The 24,373-nt window shown below is 50.4% G+C and overlaps 1 protein-coding gene across 4 annotated transcripts in view; it reads left to right on the top strand.

Moving 5' to 3' along the window:
• Positions 1–24,373, top strand: part of ARHGEF9 (Cdc42 guanine nucleotide exchange factor 9) — a 191,727-nt gene that overhangs the window by 4,905 nt on the left and 162,449 nt on the right. For all 4 annotated transcript variants that reach the window (XM_053989980.1, XM_053989979.1, XM_053989981.1 and 1 more), the window contains exon 2: positions 18,354–21,080. In XM_053989980.1, coding sequence (XP_053845955.1) covers positions 18,423–21,080 — 2,658 coding nt within the window. In that variant the 5' untranslated portion in view covers positions 18,354–18,422. The remainder of the gene's footprint in view (positions 1–18,353; positions 21,081–24,373) is intronic.

Below are 24,373 nucleotides of genomic sequence, written 5' to 3'. Positions count from 1 at the left end.
GCCAGATGGGGTGGAGCAGGTGCACCCTGAGGGGTGTAAAATCAGGATTTGGGGGATACAGAACCCACCAAGCGCTGCCTTGGAGATGCCAGCATACGTGGCCTGGCTCTCAGGGTGTGTGTAGGCAGGCAGAGCACGTGGCAGCTCTGTTTTCACCTGCCACAGCCCCGTGGTGTGATCAAGGCCGCCTGTTCACCCTCCGTGCCTCGGTTCCTTATCAGGGTGTTGGAGTGAGCTGCTCTGCTCGTGTGTACTTTCGCTTTACCTTTCCCCCTGCACTAATCTTTGTGGCTTAGATGGTTGGCAGTGATAGTTGCCTTTCCCAGGCTGGGCTCTGCGGGTTGCAAAAGCTGCTCCTCACTCACCCGTGTGAGCCACAGCTCCTTTCATGCTGCCTGGGATGTTTTGGCTGCTGGCAGGAGCAGGAGGATCCCAAAGCTTTGTTATCCAGACTGTGCAGGGATGGCTGCTCACTCTTCTCGGGTTTTTCATTCCCTTTTGGCCGCCATCCCAAAAGAGGGAAGGCATCAAACCAGGGCGGGTGTAAAGAGCAAAGCTGCACGTGTGACGTTCCTGCCCTGCTGTGTGCCAGGGCAGAATTCAGCTTGGAGGTTCCCAGGGCTTCTGCCTGAGCTTCTCCTGCCCCAGTAGAGCCCTGGGCAGGCTGTGCAGGGGGAGGCTGTGCTGGGTTTGTGGGGCAGGGTGGCTGAGCTGGCACAGAAAGGGACCCAAGTGGCCTCTGTGCCGTGCCCGTGCTGCCACGTGCCTGGCAGAGGGACGGGGAGCCTGGCAGCAGCTGTCCTGTGTCCCTCAGCTGAACAAGCCACGCTGGCAGTGGCTGTAGCTCATCTGCTGCCGCTGCTGCTCTCACGCTGGCACAGGGCACCAGCTGATGCCATCCTGCTGCCTCTGGGCTGGCATTGTCTGCCAGGGGCCTCCTGCACACTCAGGGCTTGTTTGAGGGAACCATTAATCAGTTTAAAGCTGCCTCGTGTCACTCGTGGCTGTGAGGAGTGCCTATTGTGTGAGGGAACAACAGCACCAATGTGAGCGGCCGTCCCCGGCACGGGAGCTGTGTCACTGGAGGGACAAGTCACACGTCCTGCTGGCCCGCGGTGGCCACAGAACCTCCGGAACGGAGTTTGGCCGGGCACTTGGGCTCCACCACAGCACCCTCCGGCCTCCTTTGGCCAGGCTAGGGCAGGGGTGGCACCAGGGTCCTGCCTGAGCTCAGCACTGCAGCTGAGAGGGAGAGGAGGAGGAGGAGGAGAGCGTTCACCAGGTCTTTGAGCAGTGGGAGGTGTTGGCTTTGCACTGGAAGGGCGCTTCCCATCAGGCAACCCAGGGTCTGTTACCATCTTCCTATCCCTCCCTTGCACTGTAGGGAGCTGGACAACGTTCCTGGGTGCAGAGCACATCCTAAGCTGGACTTCCACCCTGTGTACTGGAGCTGGGAAAGGCTGTGAGAGCAGCACACCCCGTGTCCCTCTGCTGTCACACTGAGAGCATCCACTTACGGATAACGGGGAAAGCTGGGACAAGCAGCAGGGCTCAGGGTGATGTCCTTGCATTTCCACAGAGTGCCCTGTGCTGCATGGGGTGGGTGATGGCAGCAGGGCGAGCATGGCCCCATGGGGTGGGTGATGGCAGCAGGGTCAGTGTGACCCCATGGGGTGGATGATGGCAGCAGGGTGAGGGTGGCCCCATGGTGTGGGTGAGGCCCCATGGTGAGGGAGTGGGTGCCTGGGAGCCCAGCTGAGCCTGGGGGATGCTCTCTGCACCCTGTGCTCTCTCTCTGTGTTTTCCAGGGAGATTTCACACACCACTGGCTGATGAGTTGACTTTATGTGGTGTAAGTCCTGCCAAAACAATTTCTTCCTGTTATTGCTGCTCCAGTTTAGAGAAGTGATAAGAACCTTTTGCAGGGACCTGGTTTCTCCCAGAGGCTCTGCTGCTTTGAGCTGGGAACTTTGAGCAGCAGGTCCTGGGGTGACTTTGCCTCAGTCCTTCAGTTAAATTTCAGAGTTAGATTTAGTTAAATGATTTAAGGAATATCTGAGTATAGTCTGTGTAGGGTCTCTCCACAGCCAGATGGATCTGGTTCATTTTGGGTGATATTTCCTATGAATTAGCTCTTCAGTTGCTCATGGAGGTGGTTAATGAAGGCCAAAGACCTTGGAGACAAGGCTTGTGTTAAAATGAGAGCTGAGACAATGTGAGGCTGTGTTTGGGTGTGGATTGGAGTTGTGGGACCATCCCAGGACTCAGCCCTGGTGCCTTCAGCTGATGGATCCTTTTATCACATGATTTTGTTTCCATTCCTGCAAAGGCAGATTTTTAAGGCCAGACCTTAAATATTCCAAAAGGAATGGGGGTGGATCTTAAACCCCCTTCTGCTTGGTTCTTAATTTGTTTTGAATGAACAAACTGAATATAAAGCAGAGCCACCAGAAATACAGAGTCCTAGAATGGTTTGGGTTGGAAGGGACCTTAAAGAACATCTTGTTCCAGGCCCTGGATGGGCAGGAACACCTTTCTCTGGAAGGTTTGCAGGGCTGCAGTGTGGGCGTGTGCCAGGCAGTGCTGGATCAGCTGTGCTGACTCAAGATAAAGGAATAATTCCGGGTTTCCCGGTGGCAAGCAGAGCTGGGAGGGCTCTGGCTGCCGCCGAGCAATCTGGGCTGAGCAGGCTGCACTCCTCTTCCTGAGAGAGAGCTGCTGGGAGGAAGGAAAACCAGGAAAAAAGGGGTCACTTAGTTATGGGGTGAGGTGCTGCCCCTCTGCTCAGGGTGGCAGGGCTGTCCCAGCACCTCAGGTGTGGAGGACAAGAGAAATGGGGGCCACAAAAGCCCCTTGTGAAGGCAAACATTTGAGCCACGAGGATTCTGCCAGGAAAAGGAGGGAGCTGAACTCTTCAGCTGGGCTGTCCACAGAGCCTCTGGCCAGGTCTGATGCTGGGAACTGTGTAAATGAAGTTGGTGCTTGCAAACAGGCATCCTGCAGAAGGGATCTGCTGCAGCAAGAGCCCAGTCTTCGCTTCTGACCCTTCAGGGGTTGGTGTTTTCTCTCTCTGGGATGCAGCAGCAGTGCCTTGGAGAAATTCTCCAAGGGCAGGAACTCCTCTGTGGCCTCTCTCTGGCCTGTAATTGGTCCCTGTGACTTCTTGCCATAATAATTAAAGCCAACTATTTAAATAAACTTTTGTAATGATAATGAGTTGCATTAGGTAGAAATATTTGTTTAAAATGGAAGTAAATAAATGACATAACCCAGCCCATGTCTGACACAGCTAGAAGCAGTTTTCTCCAGGACACAGATCATTCCATAATTGCTCCTTAATGACGTTCTTGCCTCTTTGCTCTGAAGGGTTTGCCCTTGTCCAGAGCACAGGAGGAAGCAGCAGGTTATATGGAAGTTACATGATCCAGGTTGGCATGGTCATACCCCTTAAAGCTCCTCTGTGATCAGTGGGTTTTGCACCCATAAAGAATGAGGGCAATGCTACAAAAAAGGTCTGTAGGAAATACAGGGAGTCCATTCCTGTGATTTCAGGCTGGAACATTGTGTGTGATAATTACTCTGAAATTTTTCTAGGCACCTTGCTTTGTTCCTGGAAAGTCTCACCTTTATTTACAGCTACAGCATGTGTTAATTAAGTTAGTCGAAAAAGAAGAATTTTTTTTTGGGAAGAGCTTTACTGCAGAATGCTGCAGGACAACTCCATGGAACGTGGATTGATTGCTGGATGCTCCTTGAGGCACTGCTCAAAGGAGCCAAAGCCTTGCCCATCTTCCCTCAAACACACAAAAGGAGGTGCAGCTTTGGCTGGAAGCAGGAAGGAGCCATGGATTTAGGTGGTGTTGGAGGACCTTCCCTGGTTCTTTCAATCCCCTCTGCTGAATGAGGATAACACATGGGGAGAATGAATACTGAGATCCCTAATTTGAGTTTAGTTTAGGCACCTAAATACATCTTGGCACATGTCAGTGGGAAATCTGATTTTGGTGTTACAGGCACAGCTTTCCTCCTGGTGATGCCTCATGTTTCAGCTTTTCTATTTTTCAGATTCTGTGCTGCTTTAGTGTGTGGCTCTGGGCTTCATATCAGGGGATGGTGAGCTCTCTGCACAGAGTAGGGAGACAAAACAATTCCTTCTCCAGCTGGGGACCAAGGACAAATGATCCAAATCTCAGGCCCAAGAGCACAAACAACATGGACTGAAGAGAGAAAAACAAGCAGGATGGGACTTCATGGGCTGGAGCTGGAATTGGACAATGAACTGCAATATGCAAATGGAGCAGAACTTATAAAAGTGAGAGACCCCATTTGCGGGCAGGGATTTTGTGACCATTTTGGTTCATCTTGGGTGCAGCCCTGGCTGGGCTCTTGTGCTGCCCAAGGTGGATCCATGGAGGAGATCCTTTTAATAAATCCCTGCTTTATTCTTTAACTCCATCCAGCCTCTGCTCTAGGGCAGCCTTCACAAGGCATCACTGGGAGGGGGCTGAGTTAGGAGTGTCTGGGGCCATTTCCTGAGTGTGCAGGAGGGTCTCTAGAGAAGCAACAATCTGGGACAGGATCTTCTGCAGAGTCCAGCCAAGTAGCCTTCAGAGCCTGCTTTAATCTGCTCTTTTGCTGGTGGGAGGGTTGGGGTTCAGCCTCACATGGCTTAAATTGTGATTTCTAATTGTGGAGGTGTGGGGACACCACATTTTAAGCTGGATAAATAACAGTTGGGTTTGGTCTGGTGGCTGTGGAGCTTCATTGCTGTAGAGATGGGTCAGAACTTCGTTTTCCTGAGTTGGAAGGGACCCACAAGGATCACTCCTGGCCTTGCACAGACAACCCTCAAAATCACCAAATAACCCAGCTCCCAGATGAGGGGCTGGATTAATTTCTCTCTTCCTTTGCTCCTTCTCTGCTTCTACCCCCAGTGGAGGGGCAGCTTGGGAGGGAGGTTCTGCCAGCCTTGGAACAAATGAAACAAGGGTGATGCCTTGGACGTGAGGGTCTCAGATTTCAGTGGGTTTCACTGGGTACTTCATTCCTGCCTCCTTCCTGCCCTGCTGGACCTGTCCTGTCACCCCCTGGGGGCTGTGGGGCAGAGGGTCACTGCCTGACCTGTGTTTCTGTGTCCACAGGCAGGACTGAAGCACCCCCCTGCCCTGTGCCAGGGATGGCTCCTTGCAGCCCTTCCCAGCTGCTCTGTCTTGCAAGGAGATTATTTCTGGCACGTTCTGTCAGGTTTCTTGATTTTCTTGCTGCAGGTAGTTGTGAAACAGCAGCTGTTCTGCAAGTGCCACTGCTGGGCTGGCACTCGCTGACTGCTCCTGTGGGGAAGAGGGAGAGTGAATTAAGGACAGACAAGAAAAAGAGGGATTAAAGTCAATGGAACATCCCTCTGCTTCTGTGGGAATTGAGTTTTGCTCAGGTTTTCTGCTGGACGAGCCCTTATTCTTTAATGTTTTCTTTTGTGAAGCACGTCTGTTGTTTCCTCTGAAGGAAGAAGGGGTCACTTTTTCCATGCTGCTGACGTGAGCTGTGAATCACAGTGCTTTTGGGAAGGTGCTGTCACTGGGACCAGTCACCTGTCAGAATATTTGCTGCCTTCACCTTGCTGTCCTGAGGCATTTTGAAGCCTGTGTGCCAAAGGGCTGGGTATGACCACAGCTCAGAATGCACTTCTGATGCTTCTCCAGGGGGATGGGCAGGAAGGATTGCCTCCTTAAAGGTCTGGGTTTCCAGGCAGCCCCGTAGCCTATGGATGGGAGGTGATTTTACTACAGGAAGGAAATGTGTCAGCACGTAGCAGAGATCCAGCACATGGCCTGGAAACCAAGGGGGTTCTGCCTTGGTGCTCCAGCCACAAGAAAGGCACAACTCTGGAGGGGCATGCAGAGAGCTGAGCAGGTTTTGTGGATGCTGGCGGTGCTGGGGAGCTCCTGGGAGCTGGGGCTGGTCCTGCCCTGCCTGTGCAAGCATGTGGAGCCTGCATGGGAGTTCCTGCAGCAGCTGAGCAGGGTTTGAAACCCAGCACTGAGGAAACGTGAGCTGGGGTGCCCTGGCTCACTGCACCCTCAACAGGGGGCACATCCTTGCAGAGCTCATATCCTTGTCTTTTCTAAGGATTTGCAGCCTCACGCCTGGCTGCTGTGGAGCTCCAGGGCTTTCCAGAGCTGTGGAAATGTATCACTGCTGCTCAGCATTGGCTGAACACTGTCTCCTAGAAAGAATTTAGGTTTGTGTGACATGAGCTGGCAAATCAAGATGTTGTTTTTTTTTGCTTGGTGGCAATGTTTGGATATCCACGCTGTGCGATTTCCTGCAGAAACTAGATATTGCCTGCACGTGTTCCCAGACTATTTGTGTTTTAAAACCTGGGTGAAGCTGCAGGTGTGCCAGGCTCATCCTTGGATCTGCACCTCAGAGGGGATGGCACTGTCCTCCCCTGCTTGTGGCTTTTGTATAGACCTTTGCCACACGTGGCAATAAATTTGTTTGCTGTTGAAAAGGAGTCACTGGAGAAACTGTAGAATATACAGAATACAGAAAAGGGTGAAATAGAAAAGTGCCTAATACTCAGAACACAATCCCCAACTCCTTGTAGAAAGATTCAGGGTTTGTTCCATAAATAGGGACAAATGGAGCCTTTAGTTGCTCCTGCTCTGCTGAGTTTTGATCCTTAATAAAAAGGGGTGAGCACCCTTGGGGAGAACAAGGTGGGCAGGCAGAGGAGACACAGCTGTGTGGCCACCTGTGCCTGCTCAGCCCCATCCCTGGGGCAGGGGCAGGAGATGAGAAGCTCATCAGCAGTGATGCTAATTGGGTGCAGTGTTGGCTTCCTGCGTGGCTGGAGTGTGGCCCTGGAGCGTGAGCAATGGGAGCTGACAGCCCCTTTGGCAGGGCAAAGCTGTGCTGGGGCCACAGGCATGGCCAGACAGGGGCTGTGCTCCCCGTCACTTCGTCTCGGCTGCTTTAGTGTCCCTGTGGCATCGTCCTGGAGGGCTGGCCTCGATGAACTGTGGATTTGAAGCCTTTGGTGAGGAGATGAGGAGCAGCTGGGCCAGGCTGGGCTGCACAAATGCAGGATAACTCAGCGACAGTATCATTCCCACCAAGTTGGGGCTCTGGGCATCACCCACCCAGCTGTAGTTCCTGCAGGGCATCGCTGTGTGCCAGCCTGGGCTCAGCGTGTGCTGCTGGCTGCTGTGCAGTGCCTCTGGATGCAGATGAGGGTGAGGTTTGGTTGTTGCTGTTGAGGGGGTGAGCAGCAGAAAGGTGTCAACCTGTCTAGGAGGCACCTTGTGACTTTGGAGTGTTCTGTACCAACCTTGTGAGGGAAAAGTAAGGTACAGGCAGGTGTCAGACTACTAAAAGTTCTCTGTGTGACCCCTAAAAATGGCTTTCTGGGGTGAAAAGCCCCAGCCTGAGAGCAGGCCAGGCATGTGGCAGTCACTGTGGTTTTCTAGAAGCACCAGAGCAGTTCTTTCATGTGCCTAAAGGCAATTCAGTGCAAAGCCACTGCCTTCCTGAGCTGGATATTCCAGAATGCTGCGATGGACAGAGGCACAGCAGGTGTCATTTGCCTGTTGGGGACATCAGACCTTCCAACAGCCAGAAACTGGATTGATTTTGTGAAAAAACAGTGCAGAAGTCTCTGCCTCTGTTTGCTGCTGAGGGCAATGACACTTGTCCACTTGATACCTGGGGCTCTACAGTGAGACTTGTCACCAATTTCAAAGCAGGGCAGGGAGATACCTCACCTTGTAGTCAAAAGGCTGTGCTGGATGAGGTGGGTTTTCCACAATGAGGTGCTTGGGGAGTTGAGAGCCAAGCCCTGTGCTTGTATGGTTGTGTTCAACTGCTCCGAGGAAAAGGGGAAAGGAGGACAAGGGTAAATTCCACCCATGCAGCTGCCTGAGAGGAACAGGTCACTTGGGATCTGTTTGGAGGTAGAAATAGGGCTGGAAGTGAGACAATGAAGTAGAGGTGAGGTGTTCTTTGACATCACCAGGGCCATATCAGGGAGTTGTTCAGTAACCTGCTGCAATAATCCTTGAAAATGTTTGGGCAGAACGGGTTGCTGCCTGTGTTCCGAGTCTCTGCTTGTGAATTTGGGACTGGTGTTGGCACCCAGTTCTTTGTTTCTAATCCTGATCTGAATGTGCTGAACCTACATTAGTACAGAATCCCAGACTGGGAGGTCTGTAACTATGGCAGTGTCCTCCAAACGTGACCCTCTGCTCCTCATCTCAACGCTGGCATCGGCGTGCTGCCATGTAAGGTGGCACTCCTTTCTTCTGGTAGTAATTCCATGTCAAAGAGGAAATATAAATAAACTCCCCAAACAAAAGAAGCAAGGAAAAAATAATTCTTTCAAACATTTGAGCAGGAACAATAGGGTAGGATATGCGCTCTCTGGGGAGGGCTAATGGCTGAAAACGATAGGAGCAGAGTGCTGCCTTGGTTTGTACCTAGCTGGGCTCAGCGAGGATTATTTATAGCAAATGTTATGGCAGAAGCATGTGTGACCTGCAGGCTCCCAGCGAGGGGAAGAGCTTTCCTGTGCTGTCTCTGGGATACAATAGACAATTATTTAGACACTATCTTTGTCTCAAGATATAAACAATTGAACGCTGGCTACTGATTTCTGCTCTGATGTTCAGACCATGCTTTCTTGTTTAGGGATTTGAGGAGAAGGCAAGGATTTTTAAGAAATGTCACAGCTGTGAAGTTCCTGAGGCATCTCTACCAAACTGACTAGCTGGGAATGCAGAGTAATGTCACAAGCAAGTTGTTGCTTCCCAAAGGATGGCAGCCAGTAGTTCAGTGTTGTTCAGCTGACATTAATAGGGTGTGGATGGGTGTAGACCCCTGAATCTGCCTGTTCCATTGTGTTTTGGCTCATCACTATGGTATTAAAGTACCTACAGCTGCTACTGGATAGTAATTAAATGTTCTTACATATAATTAATTACTTTCAGCTGACTACTGAACAGCTTAAATAATCTACATGTAATGGCAGATATTTTGGTATTAGAATGGTGACAGTTGGTGCCAAATAGCTGGAGAGATTGGGGAAACAGCTATTGTGCATCAAAACAACCTTGTGCTGGCAGATGACTCCTCCTTCAGGCTCCCTCCTTTTCCTGGGGGTCCCTGTCCCTCCTGGGTGCCAGTACCAGAAGGATCCTTTTGGATCTCTTCAGGACTCTCCTCAGGTTTATTTTCTGTAGAGCAGAAGAATTTAGAATAGCAAAAAAGGGGAGATATGTAGGGTGCTGCTGTGTGGCTCAGTGGGCAGAGGGTGAATCTGCATCTGCAGTTCCTGGAGCTGCAGTGTGGATCTGGAGGAACATTTAGCACAGGTGCGGTGCCAGAGGTGTGTGGGCTTTGTGAAAGGCTTGGTCTGAAATCTACCTTCAGCAAGAGCTGATCTGTTCTGTTCATGATTTCATTCCAGTTGTATTCCAGGGATTTTATATCTCTGTGTTTTTATCTGGAGCTTCTGCTCAGCTTTGCACAAGGAGCTGGGTGCTGGCTCTCTCCTTCCCTGTGTGTGTAAAGCTGATCTTGGTTTGGTATAAGGTCTTAGTGCTCCGTGTGCTGCAGAGCCCAGGGCTGGTGCCCTGTTCAGCTGCCTGGCACCTCCCTGCAGTGCCAGCCCATCTCCAGTGTGGAGCTGTGGTGTTTGCAGTGAGCTGCTCCCTGCCTGGCAGCACCAGCACCGGCCCAGTTTGTCTGACAGATGCAGTGGAGCAGCTCTCTCTCTCTCTCCCTCGGCCGCAGGCAAAATGAGTCTCCTGCTCTAATTTCATTGTGTTTAGCCATCTCACAAACTCTAAAGCTCCCTGAAATGGGAAGGAAGTAATGTTTAAATTTTACATGAGTGAACTGATTTACTCAGCCTGAAGTTTTGAGTTCCGTCTTTGCAAATACAGGGCTGGAGCTATCAGTCTGTGCATCCATCCGTCTGCCTGGTGAAGATTGAATTAGCAGGAGCACAAATGCAGATCCAGGACTGTAAAAGCTTTGGCTTAAACCAGTGCAAACCATGTGGGGCAGATGCTACTGCCAAAGGGAACGTGTTGTGTTTGCCTGGGGTTATCTTGTCTGCTAGTCTGCCCTCAGTGGTGGAGCAGACCATTGCTGCAGGGTCCCTTCTGCCACTGGCAAGTGGTGAAGTCACCATCCCTGGGAATATTAAAAAAGTGCGTGGATGTGACACTTGAGGACGTGGTTTAGCGGTCAGCATGGTGCTGCTGGTGCTGGGTTGGAATCAAGATAACTTTAATGATTCTGTGATTCTAAAACTCAGTGTTTGATAATGTCTGTCCACTCCTGACTGGGAAGGGATTCAGACTGCTCCTCTGTCTGTCTTCTCCTCCTAATGGAGGGGTTTAGCTTCCTGTGGAAGGGATTTTGCAGAGCATGTGAAATGCTGGTTCAATTCTCTGATCGTTTCCTACAGGCACTGGTCCCGCGCTCCTTGGGGAGCCCAGTGCCGGAAAGTCGTAACTGCGCTTGCTGACGGCCTGGAGATCCCTTTTGCAGATGTTTCACCCAGGTCTCTCCTTCCACCTCTGCTGAAATAAATGAACAATCAAGCTGCAGTGCTGCCATGCCTGGCTGGGGCCCAGCAGCAAACCATCCTCCTTGACCCAGAAACAGAGGATGCTGAATTTTTGTAGGGGCTGCATTGGTTTGTGGGGTGGGGATCTGCTAGCAGGGATCTGCCAGGTGGGCAGGGACTTGATCATCAGGCTGCATCCTCAGGGTGTGCTCTGTGAGCAAACACAGCTCTGCCGTTGGTCCTTGGATGTGGCACCCAGCAAGTCTGAAATGTCTATGGAGACATAAACAGAAAGGGGGAGAAGTCACAATTCTTTCCCTATTTGTTTGACCTAAATACACTGAAGTAACTGTACCCCCATGAAAGAGATAATTTCCTGATGCTGGAGAGCTTAACATCTGTTTCCTCCCATTTTTTTTCAGTGGTAGAACATGGTAACGGAAGAACTGGCGGGGTTTTCTTTCCTCTTTTTCTTTTGTATAGCAAGAGGCACTGCATGCTTGGGCTAAATACGCTCCCCGAGAGCAGACAGGTTTCTCTCAAGGGTTATATGATCATTTGTTCTCTATTTTCTCTCCTTCCTGCCTCCCCCCGCCCCTCCTGGAGAGGAGCGGATACAGCGAAGCCCAGGCAGGACTTCCTTAGCTCAGCCATGCCTTCTGGCAGGCTGCGCCGCGTGCCCTCTCCCTGTCACCCCCCTTCCCCGAAAAACAATGGCCAAAGGCTCCTTCTTGTTTGTTATTTTGGATCCTACAGAGGAAGAGGCGAGTGGAAGATCGTGTCCCCGGGGGCCCTCGGTGCATTCCAGCTCTGGCAGCGCCTGGTGAGGCTGTCGGTGCCTGGGCCGCATCGGCCCCGGGCCTTTTGCTCCAGCCGTGTGGTGCTGGGGGGGACACTGGTTTTGGAAGCAAATTTAGCACTGCTGAGAGGTGAGAGGAGAGTGATGGAGAGCCTTGGAGGGGTGTCTGGAGTTGCTGCTCCACAGTGAGTGCAAATCCTGTCCTTGGAACATCCAGCACAGCGCAGGTTGTCACAGTGCCAGGAGGAGCTGGGCTTTTCTACCGACTGTTCTGACATCGTTTGAACCCCCCAGCTTCTCCTTTGCTCTTGGGGTGCAGTGAGCCTCAGACCCTCTCTGCCTCTGGCTTCAACACCTTCCAGGATAAGCTTAGGTCTCTCCAGGTGCTCTGAGCCAGCGGCTCTGTGGTGGAGAGCAGTGTCTGGCACGTGATCCTGTCTAGGCTGCCCCAAGGGCAACCCCACCACCAATTTCCTCTTTGTTCCCTTCAAAGGTTTGTTGTTTCTCAGGGCCCCAGTCAAAATAGTTCTTTCGGGTCACTTGATAAAAGGGATTTGCCATTTGCCTGGAACATGCATGCTCCAAAATCCCACAACACCAAGGGATCCTGGAAGCACAGAATGGTTTGGGTTGGAAGGAACCTTTGAAATCATCTTGTTCCACCCTCTGCTGTGGGCAGGGACACCTTCCACTATCCCAGGTTGCTCCAAGCCCCAGTGTCCAGCCTGGCCTTGGACCACTGTCAGGGATCCAGGGGCAGCCACAGCTGCTGCTTCAGAGCACTAAATATATTTAAAAAAAAAAGATATATTTATATTTTATAAAAATAAATTCTCCTTGTTGCTCAAAATCTGCAGTGATCTGAAGAAGATTTCAGGGACTGTGTGGTGCCTGCCTGGCAAACAGCCTGAACTGTGTGCTGTTAAATAAGCAGTTTGTTTCCATCATTAGGGTCTCTTGAGAAAACTCAGCCTGGATCAGGCTAATCCTAATTTCCTAATCGATGCTTCCTTTCTGGTAAGTCTTGCTACCCTGCTACCTTTGGACCTGGTGTTGTGATTTAGCCTCGTTAAACAGCCTGGTTTTGCTCTGCTTGTGGATAACTTGTGTAGGGCAGCTCAGCAGCAGGAGATTGCCCATGGGAAGTGTCACTCCCTGAGGGGTGGCTTGTGACAGCCCTGCTTGCTTGGGCCTGATTCAGTGTCCTTTAAGTCTATGAGAACTGTCATCTTCAGTGGGTGTTCCCTGGGCCTGTGCTGTTATTTCTGCTGGCTGTCTGCTAAATCACACTGAAAAGGAGCAAAATTGCTCTTACTCCCACCTGTATCATGCAGGAAGAGCCTGTTGCCTAGGGAATGTTGTGCAACCACGACTGAGATACAGAGCACCTATTTCTTTCTTAGAGATGGGGATAATGCAAAAAATATGGAAAGAATTTGGAGGGAGAATCATGGCTGTAGATACAGATGTTTGTGTAACACACCTGGTGCCCTTGGCTGGGGATTTCATTAATCTCAGCTTATTCATCCCCCTCAGTGACCTGGAAAAGGAAAGTGAATTTTCAGAATGAAGAGCTGCTGCTTTTGTGATAAAAAGAGCAGGGCAAGGCAGGGACCCACACAGCCCGTGTACCCTGGGGCTGTTGGCAGCGTTTGCTTGATAGCTGGAGTTTTATAAAACCATCTTCCCCTCCAGGTGAGATTCTGTGTGTTTTGGAGAGCAAACACACGAGCCTTTGGTCTCCAGACCTTAGGCTCAGGTAATGTGAGGGCAGTGGAAGAGGCAGAAGGTAATTGTATTTTCTGTGGTTAAAGCTCTGCTGTAAGTGATGGTAGTCCTGGCTCAGCTGCTGGCTGGTAACTTGCTACGACTTGACATCTGCAACTGCAGCTCAAGGAGGGGGAAAATAAACATGTGGTTGACAAGTGGTGTAGTTTTCTGTTAGCTGTTCCCAAAGCATTTCTTCAAAGCCTCTTTCCCTGCACCCCAGAAAGGTGAGCAGTGGTTCATCAGACACTCTTGGGGCTGCTTTCCTCCATACTCAAATTTTGTTTTGTCATGATGGGTCCAATGCCCCCAAGGCCATTTGGTTTGGTTGGTAAAGCGACCTTTGCCCTGCTTGGCTGGTGGGAGGCACGGGTTTCCCCAGGCAGCCACTGCAGGTGTTTGCACAGCAGTGGATGCTGTGTTCAGCAGCTCCAGCAGGCAGTGCAGCAGAGCAGATTTTTTCTCCTGCTCAGGGAAGACTGAAGGAAGCTGGCTGAAATCTGCCTTGGGGGTGGGAGGTTTGCTCTGGGTGAGGCAGTGCCAGTCCTGGGGCTGGAGCTGGCTTAGGGGCAGTGCTGGACTGTGGGCACTGAGGAAGCTGTGCTGGGAGTTGACTCCTGCCAAAGTCAGCCTTTGGTTTTGATGCCTGAAGTTCTAATTTTCATGTTTTCCAGATTCTGTACTGCAGTAGTATATAACTCTGAACTTCATATAAAGTGTTAACAAGTTCTCCTCACAGTTCAGTCACACAAAACAATCCTTTTCCAGCCCCAGAACCAAGGACACCGCTGCAGCTTCAGGCCCAAAAAGTGCAAACAACAGGGAATTGAGGAGAGCAGACTGGAAGGATGGGACTGCATAACCTGGAGTTGTAACTGGACAATTAACCCCAAAATGGAAATGGACCAAAACTTATAAAAGTGTGAAAACTCCTGACCCAGGGTCCATCTTGGGTGTAGCCTCAGCCGGGCTCTTGCACTGGCCAAGGTGAATCCTGTGAAGGCCTTTTAATAAATCCCTGCTTTATTCCTTTAACTCTGTCCAGCCTCTGTTCCAGGAGCCTCTCAAGGCATCAGTTTCAGTGTGTGCAGTCCTGCAGGTGTGACTGGGGGGAATTCAAACACCAACAAGGTGGTTTTGGAGATGAGGAGAGGTTCAGGTGAGGCTGTGGTGGAAGGGGAGATGGAGAGGAGGAACCAAACACTGGTCACAGAATGGGTCTCCTCTCTGCTTAAGAGTGCTCGGGTCTGGCTTCATGGTGGCAGCTCTAATTTACATCTGCTTTAAAGCTGCTTAAAAAAATATAATATAACCCCCCATTATTTAATTTTAAAGCCACCCATGTGCCCTGTGATTCTGGATTCTGTTGCTTCTCTGGGGAGGGCTGTGCAGGATCTGTCCCTTGTTATGGGTTCTCTTTTGCCTGCCACATGAGGAACAGCCTGTCTCCTCTGTGCTAGCATTCCTCCAAAGACTTCACAGGCAAGCCTCTTCCCTTTGAATCTTCTTTCCTCATGCAGGATCCACCCAGCCAAAAACAATAAAACATAAAACTGGAAAGAGAAAACAAACAAAAAACGAGGACTGTTTGTGATTTCTGTCTTTGGCTGCCAGTTGGCTGCATGACTTGAAAAGACTAAAGTACTCTTTTTCTCCCCTCCACTCCTTCCAACCCATTCCAATGTGTGAGTCTTTAAGTTGCAGCAGGAATGTCTGGGGATAACTCACATCCCAAAGTGACAGCCTGAGAAATGAGGAGCTGGTCTCCTCCTCAGGCACCATATGGAGGAACTGTCCTGCTCAACCCTTGGTTTTTTGGGAACAAAAGCTTCTGTGGTCTCTGCAGGGACCCATGACAGCACAGCTCCCAGATGAATTTCTGTTACAGGGTTTAAATGGAGGCAGGTGGTGCTGAGGCCCCAAAAGTGCCTGGGGAAGGAGGTTCTCTTTTAAAACCTCCATGGTGGTGGGAACAAGAAGCTGAGTAAAGAAGTGGCTAAAGCAGAGTGGGGCAGCGTGTGGAGCATCAGCACTGTGCGTAGGCTGGGTAACTGGGGTGCAACTGGAGGTACCCACTGAGCTCTGTGACTGCACGGGGTGTGTGGCAGTGGTGGCTGGGCTGGGGAGATGTGGGGTGTATCTGGCAGTGGGCATTTAGGATGTGTAATTGTAGGGCATGTTTGGCTGTATCCAGTGATGCTGTGCAGCTGTGGGGTGTTTTTGGCAGAGCACATTTAGGATGTGTAATTGTGGGGTGTATTTGGCTGTATTCCTTCAGGATGTATAGCTGAGTGGGGTGTATGTGGTAGGGTACATTTAGGTTGTGCAACTGTGGGCTGTATTTGGCGGTGTACATTTAGGGGGTGAAATTGTAGGATGTGTTTGACTGTGTCCAGTGGTGCTGTGCAGCTGTGGGGTGTATTTGGCAGTGCACATTTAGGCTGTGTCACTGTGAGGTGTATTTGGCAGTATTCCATCAGGAAGTGTAACTGTGGGGTGTATTTGGCAGTGCACAGTGAGGCTGTGTAGCTGTGGGGTATATTTGGCTGTATCCAGGGATGTTGTGTAGCTCTGGGTTGTATTTGGCAGTGCACATTTAGGCTGAGTGTGGGGTGTATTTGATTCTATACTATCAGGTTGTGTAATTGTGGGATGTACTTGGCTGTATTCCATCAGGAAGTGTAACTGTGGGGTGTGTTTGGCAGTGCACATTTAGGCTGTGCCACTCTGGGGTGTATTTGGCTGTATCCAGTGATGCTGTGTCACTGTGGAGTGCACATTTAGGCTGTATCACCATGGGGTGTATTTGGCAGTGCACATTTAGGCTGTATCACCATGGGGTGTATTTGGCAGTGCACATTTAGGCTGTATCACCATGGGGTGTATTTGGCAGTGCACATTTAGGCTGTGTCACTGTGGGGTGTATTTGGCAGGGCACATTTAGGCCGTGTCACTGTGGGGTGTATTTGGCAGGGCACATTTAGGCTGTGTCACTGGCTGTATCCAGTGATGCTGTGTCACTGTGGAGTGCACGTTTAGGCTGTATCACCATGGGGTGTATTTGGCAGTGCACATTTTGTCTGTGTCATTGTGGGGTGTATTTGGCAGGGCACATTTTGGCTGTGTCACTGTGGGGTGTGGGGCACAGGCAGTGCCACCAGTGTCTCCACCACAGCCCAGAGCAGAGCCAGCAGCAGCACTGGCAGCACCTCACATGGTTAATAAATGGCAAAAATGGATGAGTGAAGGGGGGGATAAAAAAAGGTGAGAAGCAGCTCTGTGAGCACTGCGGCTGGTGAAGATGGTGAGGGTGAGGTGCTGAACAGGGGGCTGATCCCTGGCAGGAGCTGTGGCCTGTGCAGGCCCCAGCAGGTTCTCCTGACAGGAGTGGGACCTGTGATGGCTCCACAATGCAGGAATGGGACCTCTGGAGGCTCTAGACAGGAGCAGGGGGATTTTCCTGGTAAGAATTGTACCCCATGGAGCTGATTCCTGGCAAAAATTGTAACCAGTGGAGGCCCCACAGGAGCAGGTTCTCCTGACAGCAACTGTGGCCTGTGAAGGCCCCACAGGAGCCTGGGATAAGTGTGAGCAGGAAGGACAACTATCACGTCCCAACCATACCTCTCCCAGTTCCCAATCCTTCTGCACCCCTTGGTGGGAGGTAGATCCCTCAGAAGATGGGGAAGTTGAGCCATGGTGGGTGGGGGTAAGACATTGTGTTAGTTTTATCTTTGTTTCTCATTATCCAGATCAGTTGGTGGTAAATCAAATGGATGGGGATTGGAAAGGGATCGCTGTATTTTTATAGCAGCCCATCAGCTTTTTCCTCTTATTTCCCCCCTTGCCTTGGTTGGGCAGCACAGTGAGTGGACATCTGGCAGCCCACCACAGCAGCAAACACTCATTTCTCCTACCCTAAGCACAGCTGGTGCCAAAAATGCTTGGCACAACCCCTGTGGCAGGGCTCGTGGAAAGCCAGATGACTGTTGTCCATGAAAAAGAGGGATGCTGGTTGTTTCTGCTGGCTGTGCTCTGCTTCCGTGGTGTCTCTGCCATCTATTGGGGTCTCCCTTGTTGGAGGCAGACATGGTGACAAGGTAGAAACGGACTTAATTGACTGAATGCAAGGGTCATGAGATGCCCAGGGCAGTAGCTGCTGCATGAATAACCTTAATTTTAACAGAAATAGCAAATTTAAATGGTTTTAGTAGATATGGGACCTGTTCACAGTGCTAGTGTGGCTCTCCTGCTGCTTGGGAGAAAGTGGAGAGTTTCTCCATTGTCAAACCCATGTCTTGGGGGCTCACTATTTCTCTCTTCTTCCTCCTAAGAGTAGGATTGGAAATTGAGGGAATTTAACCCTGTTGGGTGCCTGGCATGTAGTTCTGCTTTCTAGACAGCAAAGCCAGGACCAGCAGATCCAGCCCCAGGAAGCTGTAATATTGAGACAGGGCAGATGTATTCCAGTGAAAGGGAAGCAGGAGTTCAGCTGTATTCCCACCACTGCTTCAGAGTGGTTTCCATTGCTGCTCCGGATGGGGGAACTGTATTTTTAATGCTGTCCACTGGAACTCACTTGAGGGGAACACATTTTTTGTAGTGTTGAGTGGTGGCCAAGCAGCTTTCCTTGAGCAGACCAGTGCCAGGAGAGATTCCCGTGCTGGTACCATCACTACTGTATGAAAAAACTGGCTTGGATATTCCATCAGTTTTCTGATGTTGTAGTATTTTAGTTGCATTGCTTCCAGGAAAAGGCTCATCCTGACTTTTCTTTGAATGGCTGCCTGGAGAGACAGAGCTATTGGGAGCATGGTGCCAGTTCCTGGTGGCTGGGGATGGTGGAGATGACAGTGACATGTGCAGGGGCACTCACTGGAATTTCCCCTCTCCTCTCTGCTGTGAACTCTGATGCATTTCGAGTCTCCGCGACTTGCAAAACGAAGATGTGATTCATGGGATTCTGAGCATACTTTGTGGTAGCTTTATTAGTTCAGGAAGTTTATTTGTGGTCGCTAAATGTTCAGGCATTTAAAGCAGATTTAAGTAGCTTTAAAGTTTATATGGTTTGGAAGCTAAATTTCAACCTCCCTGGAATCAATGGGGAAAACCACCACTGCCACTGGGATAAAGTTTGACTTGTGATGCTGTAAGAAATGTGTCTTCTAAAAGTTTTCTGCTCTAATTGCATTCCTTTGTTCTTTTCCCTTAAAGTCTTGTGAAGAAAAGCAATCTGAGGACCATGCATCCGTGACTCCTGGAACCAGCCTGTGAGCCAGGGCGATGGAAGTTCTAGAGGGCCTCCAGCGTACTGCTTCCCTGAGCATTCCCAATGGATGTGCCAACAGGATTTTCCAAGGCAACGTGGAGGGAGGGAGCACTGATGCCTTGGAGGCCTGTGGTGCTGAGCACTGCGCCTCTGGCGACGCAATCCCCAGTGAGCAGGAGGAAACACACAGGTATAAGAAGACAACCAAGGGCAGCCGGATCTGGAATTTTGTCAGACGAAGGAAAGGACTCTCTACAAATAAAGACAGGCCCCAGTCCATGATTCTGCTGGGAGTTACCTCTGAGGTCTCAGAATTAAAAAAGCCATCCTTCATGGACAGGGTACGCTCATCAAAAAAGGGAAGATCCTCCAGGACACCCAAGAACGTAGATTTGAGAGCCTCCAGAGTGCAGGACGTGCGTGACCCTGAGGAGGACCTTCATGGCATTGGGCAGAGAGCTGTCTACAGGGTTAGGAAGCTGGGCGATGGCCGGAGGCCCTCCCGCCACTCATACGCGGGGTACATCGAGGATTTGGACTCTTCTTTTGAGGACATAGAGCTGAACATCAGCATTCCTGAACTCGATGCCACTGAAAGTAAATGTCTCAGGGATATCAGTGGCAGATTACACGGTGAGGATAATGATGGTAACTGCCACAGAATACCAGCCAGGAAGAGTGAGTCTTTGAATTTTGAACACGTTAAGGGTCCTGCAATTACAGAAGGGGACAATCAAAAGAGGTGTGCTATGCTCCCACAGGAGAGCAGGAGAGGAAGGAGCTCTGATGTCTGGAGCTATCTGAAAGGAATTTCATTAGCTAGCAAAGATAATTCAAAGCTCCCAGATCAAAGGGCTGAAACCAATTTCCAGAACTTAGAAAATACAACTGATCATTCCGCTTCTTACTTTGACTTTGATACGAGATGTGAGGAAAATCTCAGCCAGCGAAAAAAATCAAACGGTGCTGCCAAAGCCACTCACTTTGGGGGCGTTGTGAGGTTCTTAACCAGCGTAGCTGAGGCGGCTCGGCGGCTGCGAGGCTCCTCGAGGGCATTCTCCCCCGATGAGAAGAGGCCTCAGCGCAGTTTCCGGGGCCGCAGGCAGGATGTTGCCTCCCCCAAAGAGGGCTTGGTTATCGAGAACGAGAGCGCGAAGCCCTTCTGCACGGTGGGAGCCTGTCTGCAGTCCCCAGATTCAGGCACGTGGGAGAACCTGAGCTTTGAGAGTTTGGCGGGGAAGGAGCCCGTGCAGCACTGCAAAACCGCAGACGGGCTGAAAGGCGTTGCTTCCTCTGGCCTGGACAGTGGCAATGACAGGCTTAATGAAACATCACCACTTCCCTTTGGGCCAGAACCATCCATGTCCCAGCTGGCAGAGCTTGCAGATGGCTCTTTCACTGAGCTGAACAGCAAAGACCCTTCTGAGGATCTGGTGGAACTTCCACAGACAACTCTGGCTGAACCAATTGAGGACTTGGGCACTACTCCAGAGAAGACCCAGGTCATGGCCAGGGACTTGCCACCTTCTCACGATCTTCCTGTGAATAGTCTGGATACTGTGGACCTAGGCTGTTCTCCAGGTACCAGTGAGGACTTTTCTGCAGAAACTAAAGCGCAGACTCACCTTCCACAGGCATTGCTAACTAAATTTGATTCTGGGGATGTGGCTTGTGCCCCAGTGGTTGCTGAAGACATGGATCCCTCTCCAGCAGTTGCTCAGGAGCTTTCAGAGACAGAACTGGATAATCAGGACTTGAGAAATCCTGAGCTGCCTTTGCAAAACTTGTGTGGAAGTGAGCTGGAGTTTCAAGACACTGGCAATACCCTGGAGAGGGTCGTGGGCAGGGACCTGGCACCTTCTCCTGATCTTCCTGTCAGTAATCTGGATGCTGCAGGCCTGGGCTGCTCTCCAGCTGCTTATGGTGCCTTTCCTGCAGTGCTTGAGGCTCAGGCCCACCTTCAACAGACATCACTGTCTGAACTTGATACTGAGGACGTGGCTTGTGCCCCAGTGATTGCTAAAGACATGGATCCATCTCCAGCTGCGGCTCGGGAAATTTCAAGGACAGAACTGGATAATCAGGACTTGAGAAACCCTGAGTTGCCTGTGCAGGACTTGTCGGGAGGTGAGCTGGGGATTCAGGACTCGGGCAGTACTCCAGAGATATCACAGGTTGTGGGCAGGGATGTGCCACCTTCTCCTGATCTTCCTGTGCATAAGCTGGGTTCTGTGGACTTGGACCATTCCCCAGCTGCCAGTGGTGACTTCTCTGCAGCACCTGAGGCTCTGATCCACCTTCCCCAGGCAGCTCTGACTGAAGAGATCCAAGATACTGTCAGTACTCTGGAGAAGAGTCAGGTCATGGGCAGGGACCTGCCACCTTCCCACGACATTCCCAAGAACATTCTGGATGCTGCGGACATGGGCTGTTCCGCAGTTGCCGACGTGGACTTTTCTGTAGTGACTTTTTTAAAGTGTTCCACAGTGAAAAGGCAGGGTTTGGAACAGCCTGGTGGCCGCATTAAAAAGCGGGGAAGCACTTCATTTGTGGAACAAAACTCTGTGGAGGTCATGGACAGAGTGGAAGAGTTTGACTGCAGCACGGAGTGCAGGCCCTTCCAGGTGCACGTCTCGAGGATTGTCTCTTCCGGACGCCTCAAAAATGGAAAGGTAGGAGCATCTTTGTAAGGTTTGCAATAAGACCACGCTGTTGTACATCTCAAAAAGCTGATTTGCACTTGAAAGCATTTTTTTTGCATCCCTCATTGGGATTTGCAGCTAAGGAAGTCGTTCTGTGAATAGTGACAGCAGACACAGCTCTCAGATCAGTCTGAGTCTGTGCTCTCAAACCTCCAGAACTGCTTCTCCTAAGACCCTTTGTGTATATCAGTGTCTATTGAAGAGGGTGTGGCAGTTTATGTATTGCTAGACACTAGCTTTAGTTTTTTCCCTCTCTGCATTTAGGTTCATTTGAAGTAGAAGCTCCTATGAAGAGGGGTTTTAGCAAACAGAGTTTTTAAGTGTGCCGTGGGCAAACAGAGAATTCAGCAATTGCACATTGACCTCTGTGTTTTCTTACCTTAAAGAGCTGGAGTGATGGGGTGGGTGATGAATGAGAGGTGGGCAATGCTAGTGGCTCCAGTCATGGCAGGACGTTCCTGTCTGATACAAGCAAGTCTTTCAAAGCCCTTGAAATCCTCAAAACATGTAAGTGGACATTGCATTTTCGGCTAGGTTATGGGTGTTACGAATCTGTCTTGTCCAGCTTATTGCTACAAAACTGCAGAAGTCCTGTGGAGCCAGCGTGAAGCCAAACTTCAGGGTTCTTTTGAGTACCTGCTGGTTAGCTGAGGCTGGAATGAGGATTTTTTCTTTTTTTTCAAGGTGCCAGGTAGAAAAATTAGGTTGATTTGTGAAGAAACTTTGTCTTTTCCTTTTGGGTTTGGAGAGACAAGAGATATTCCAGAGGTGGTGACACTGTTGCCTATTGGAAAAGGGGTCACAGTAACTTCTGAGCCAAGAGGGGAAGTGTTTGAAAATTGGCAGCAGATTAGAAATGCTGGAGGAAAAAATCTGAACTTCTGACTTGCAGCTAAAACAGGCAGAAGTATTGTTAGTTATTCCTGGTTTTGTTTTTCTGCTCCATTTCTGTGTAATACAAAGAGTTACAGGAGCTGTCTGTGTAATCTCAGGCACTCCAGAGCAGTGAGTAGTGGTTGGTCACTTCTTGGGGTTTCTGGAAGAAACATTTTTAGGAGGAGCTTGAGAGGGCTGTGGTTTGATATCCCTTCACAGGGACCAAGCTGAAAATATTCTGGGCAGGAGCAAGATGAGAGAGGCACGAAAGGATGGAGTGGAGCAGAGGGAAATACCAGCCAGTGACATCCCAGAGCAGCCACATCCCTGCTGGGAGGGCAGGGGCTGCCTGTCTGATCCCAGCGCTCTCAGGGCACAATCCCAGCGCTCTCCCAGCTCAGTTGGATGAACAGGAGATGCCCTAAGTCCCAGCTCAGCTGTTGCAGCTTACTAACATGACCAAGAGACTTAAATATGGTGCTTGAGATAACTGGACAGGAAACCTCCCCCGAGTTCCCGTGGAGCGTGGCGATAGCACACGACCTTTGGGCTGCTGTGGCTTCCTCTGGCCGGGAGGGCTGGCTCCTCCTGGGCAGGAGCTGCAGCAGGGGGCAGGGAAATCACACAGCCCACCTGGGCTCTGGACACCTCCTGCACCCAGGAACTCTTGCTGCAGGTCTGGCAATGCAGAGATCTGGTGGTGCCACCCAACCCAGAGCAAAGAGAGGCTGAAGGAGAGATCTGGACAGGAACAGCCCTGGAGAGTCTGCCAGCAGCTCCAGTAACAAAGGACCTGAGATACCCCAGGGATTTGCTCGCCTATCTCCCATCAGGGAGTGGCACTCGGAAACACTTCACCAAAAATAAACATAGAAGAGGAGTAACTTCAGTCTGAGCGTGACAGTAGCAGCAAGCTCCAGCCTCTTACTGTTTTAGGGCTCGATCCATGTCTTTGCTGGCACCTGTTTCTCAGGACAGTTGCTGGCCCTGCTGCCTCCACTCCAGGCTGCTCTGATTAACTGTAGGATTTGTATTTCAAGGAAAGTGCTCAACCACAGGCAGGAGAAGGTGCTGCCAGGATGAGGTGGCTTGGCCAGGCCAGCTGCTCTGAGCGAGTTCCCAGCAGTTTTACAGTGTGTGAGCAGAGTAGGGCAGAAAGTATTTCCCATACAACTTAAACATTGCCCCAAGAAAAGCATAAAAATGCCTGTTCCCACAGAGGCTCCTGTGGGGAGATTGTGTGAGACACTGAGGCTGGTGTAGCACAAGGGATGCTGGAGTGGGATTTAGGGGATCATCTGTACATTGGTTTTGTCAGTAAGTAAATCTGTTTAGTTGTATCTGCAATTAATGCCTCTGGTTTGTGCTTTCCTGGTCTTGTCTTTTAAAATTCTAATGTCTTTGGGCAGGAGCTGAGTGATGGTATGGGCAAGTAGTTTGTTAGGATTTGATCCTGGTGCTTTAAAGAAAATAGCATTGAAGTGGGATTTAGTAAAAGCAGATGCAGAAAAGTAGAAAAGCACATCCCTGATAGTTGCTTTCAGACCCCATCCCAAATTCTCATGTGTTCTGGGAACCTATGAAACAGTGGGGATAAAATGTTTTGAAGAATGGAAGAACAGTAAAGGTCAAAACAGTCACTGGGAAATGCATTACTCCATTCACACTGCTGCAGCTCTGGAATCACAGTGCCATCCTTATTCTGAGACATGAGAAATGGAGTAAAAGATGACATGGAGGTTTCACTAGGTTTTGGGCAGAGTTTCCATATTCCATGACTCCGCTGAAGTGAATTATTCTCCTCCAGCCTCTAAAAACACCACAGCATCCCAACAGGGAAACTGCTGCTGCAGGAAGTCAGGCATAGCCCCAGGAGTTATCTTTGAGCATTTCCAGTAGCTTGAGATAATGTTTAGATGGAAAACGGCTTGATACCATGTATTTTGCAATTCCAGCCTTCCATCAGGATTCCAAACTGGCTGGTGTGTCCACGGACGGGGTTTCTGGGTGATTTGATACCTCCTTTGGAGTGACATCAGGAAAGGTTGCAAAATAGGCATCTGAATTCATATTTCAGGTATTATTTGGAGATTTTAGGACCCAGAAACAAGTGTCAGGTTTATTTCTGGCAGAGAGGTCTGCCATAGGGTGAGTTCCCTGCTTGTCCCAGGGCTGTGACCAGGAGCATCTCAGAGCCTCTGGGCTCGTGTCACCCTCACAGTGACAGAGCAGAGGGCTTTCACCACAGTCTTTCTGTGCCCTCTGCTGGCTTGCTTGGGAAATAAGAGGTTATTTTGATGGGCCAGAAAGCCTAATCTTTTCCTCGGGGTTCAGAGTTTTATCTCCAAAGGGTTTGCAGGCTGCAGCTTGCTTCTGACTGTTCTGCA

This window comes from Vidua macroura, chromosome 14 (assembly GCF_024509145.1).
Source record: "Vidua macroura isolate BioBank_ID:100142 chromosome 14, ASM2450914v1, whole genome shotgun sequence".
NCBI lineage: Eukaryota > Metazoa > Chordata > Aves > Passeriformes > Viduidae > Vidua > Vidua macroura.
This window is presented reverse-complemented; position numbering and strand designations above follow the sequence as displayed.